Source organism: Cucurbita pepo, unplaced genomic scaffold (assembly GCF_002806865.2).
Source record: "Cucurbita pepo subsp. pepo cultivar mu-cu-16 unplaced genomic scaffold, ASM280686v2 Cp4.1_scaffold000446, whole genome shotgun sequence".
Lineage (NCBI taxonomy): Eukaryota > Viridiplantae > Streptophyta > Magnoliopsida > Cucurbitales > Cucurbitaceae > Cucurbita > Cucurbita pepo.
Window position 1 is genome coordinate 704 of NW_019646676.1, and position 2927 is coordinate 3630.

A 2927-nucleotide genomic window follows, 5' to 3' on the forward strand; every position below is an offset into this window, starting at 1 on the left:
GCCAATTTTTATTTAATTTTTAAAATTGTAGGAAGGTAAATGTATTATTTGTTTCTTTTTCCTCGAAATTTAGTGGTATTGTTAAAAAANTTTTTTTCCTCGAAATTTAGTGGTATTGTTAAAAAAATAAATAATTAATTAAAGGGTATTTTTGAAATAAAATATAAATTTAGAAGTATTTTTTATTAATTTAGCCAAATTTTATTTAATTTTTAAAATTGTAGGAAGGTTTTTTTTTCCTCGAAATTGAGTGGTATTGTTAAAAAATAAATAAAAATTAAAAAGTATTTTTGAAATAAAATACAAATTTAGAATTATTTTTATTTAATGTTAAAAATTGTAGGAAAGTAAATGCATTATTGGTTTTTTTTTCTTCAGGAAATTTAGTGGTATTGTTAAAAAATAAATAAAAATTAAAGGGTATTTTTGGAATAAAATATAAATTTAGAAGTATTTTTATTAATTTAGCCCATTTTTATTATTCTTTTTTTTTCCTTGAAATTTAATGGTATTGTTAAAAAATAAATAAAAATTAAAGGATATTTTTGAAATAAAATACAAATTTAAAAAGTATTTTTATTTATTTAGCCATTTTTATTTAATTTTTATTTGGTACATTTGTATTTTTAAAATTTAGAAATGTAAAAATGTAGTATTTTAAAATTTAGAATTATATGGTCCACTAATGGGCTGAGTGGATCCAAAAGTACAATTATATGGTCCAAGCCCAAGATCTAAACTGGGCCGGCCTTGTTAGATATATTGGGCTTGGGTCCAATTTAGACGTCAGTGTCCAAGGGTCTCGGCCCAGTGACCTTGAGTCTTCTCTATATCTTCCATACATATATCGTCAAGAATTTACCGGTAGCTCTTAAACCCTAATTTTGTTTCCCTCGAATTCTGCTGTCGTTGTGTTAAAACCCTACCTTTCTTCTTGGATCTAAAATGGTACTGTATCTTTGTTTGATGAACTTACGTTGATCCTTGTTTCATTCGTTTGCATGGATTTTTATGGTGGTTGTGTTTTTGCAGACAGGAGAAGCAGTGAATCCCAAAGCCTATCCTTTGGCCGATGCGCAGCTCACAATTACTATTCTTGATCTTGTTCAGCAGGCTGCTAACTACAAGCAGCTCAAGAAGGGCGCGAATGAAGGTAGCGTGATTTGTTTAAAGTTAGTGTGTTTCGTTTGATCAACGTTCTGGCTTCGTAAGAAGTATTCGGTGAGGATTTTGTATGGTGTTATTTGTTTTCCGTTGGTTAATGGTTTTCTTTTGATGGATTTTCAGCCACTAAGACGCTGAATAGAGGAATTTCGGAGTTTGTAGTGATGGCTGCTGATACTGAGCCGCTTGAGATTCTTCTCCATCTTCCATTGTTGGCTGAAGATAAGGTAAAACTATCTGTTGTTTGAACTTTCGGTTGATAGTCATGGTTTTCTGTTGTTACTTGTTAGTATAGAGATTTTGACGAATGGGTGAATGAACGTATTGAAGTATCCCCATATCTCCCCTGCTATTTATTGTACTGTTTCTTAACTAGTGAAACCTTAGTGTAAACAATGCAAGAATTTGGCGTTTATACAGACGCAATAGTTAACAGCTCTCTATTTTTTGTTTCATCGTTCTTTCTGGATTCTACGATGTAAAAGATGAATTTATCCTTTTGCCTTGTTATGGAGTCTCTTTTTGGATAGAGTTAGACCTGCGAGCTAGCTACGAAGAGTACTCCTCTCACTCCTCTCCCTATCGGTCTCATTACTTCGCTCCTTCACCTCTCCCACTCTGTAAAGTTGCTTCGCTCCTTTTGAGGATCGAGGTTTTGTGTGCTATGTCCATGCCAATAGACAAATGATTGATTAACCCATTCAAAACAATTTACGTGAGGGGCTTCTTCCATAACCCAAGCTCGGAGAAGGAAGAGATAAGAGGGCCCTAGAAAAACCTTTTTGTTTAGGGGTAAGGGGGTGCTAACATCGCTCTAATACGCCCATAACAGTTATCTTTGGGCTCATGCTGATAATTATTCAATTATGGTTTGTTTGTAAAAGATCTCGAGGGAAAATGCCTTTTACTGTCATGTTATATTTGCAGATATTTGATCATATACAGTCCTTATAAGAACCAAATAGTAGGGATGATTTCCTTTCCTGACTTCAATATCATAGAATCTTATGTTCCAAGATGAAAAATTGTGCTTATTGCTCTATGATATAATGGTTTTATACCCAAACTTGCAGAATGTGCCTTATGTATTTGTCCCTTCAAAGCAAGCTCTTGGCCGAGCATGTGGTGTCACTAGACCTGTAATTGCATGCTCTGTAACAACAAACGAGGGAAGCCAATTGAAATCTCAGATACAGCAACTGAAGGTAATTACTACCTCATCTTTCGTGAGGTATCATCTTTCTCAAGTATCTATTTCCCCTTGATAATACACTGTATTTCCTTCTTAAATGCAGGATGCCATTGAGAAGCTGTTGATTTGAAGCGTGTTCTATATGGCGTTCGGTATGATGGGCTTCTTTGATCGTCATGGTCGCTGCTCCGGAGGCTTTGACTGAAGTTGTTGTGCAATTAGGGGAAACTGCCTTGGTATTAACCTATATATATTGAGCTTCTTTTTTGCCATTAAGAATGAGACAAAGCACTCGTACAATTTTAATGACAGTTTAAGCTAATGTTTATCCCTGTGAGTTTGCCTCTATTTGATTAATGAAGCATGGCTTGTTCATCAGCATCTCTTTGCATTTTTGCACCATTATTGATAATATAATAGATGTGAAAAGAAGGGTCAATTATTGACCTTTCACATGCCATGGAAAAAGGAGTCCTAGATCGCTTAAGGCTACAATGTCTCTGCTCAATTACATAATGATTAGCAATTATTAAACCATGGAAGATATGGTATGTTTGGGAGGTTCTTAATG

At 34.0% G+C, this 2927-nt stretch overlaps 1 protein-coding gene across 1 annotated transcript; it reads left to right on the top strand.

The window, feature by feature from the left end:
- The first annotated feature begins 860 nt into the window (after positions 1 to 860).
- Positions 861 to 2737, top strand: LOC111785309 (NHP2-like protein 1). Its single transcript, XM_023665716.1, has 5 exons — positions 861 to 948; positions 1033 to 1153; positions 1288 to 1391; positions 2238 to 2369; positions 2460 to 2737. Exons 1-5 carry the CDS (start codon positions 946 to 948, stop codon positions 2484 to 2486), a joined length of 387 nt encoding a protein of 128 aa, XP_023521484.1. The 5' UTR covers positions 861 to 945; the 3' UTR covers positions 2487 to 2737.
- The last annotated feature ends 190 nt before the right edge of the window (positions 2738 to 2927 follow it).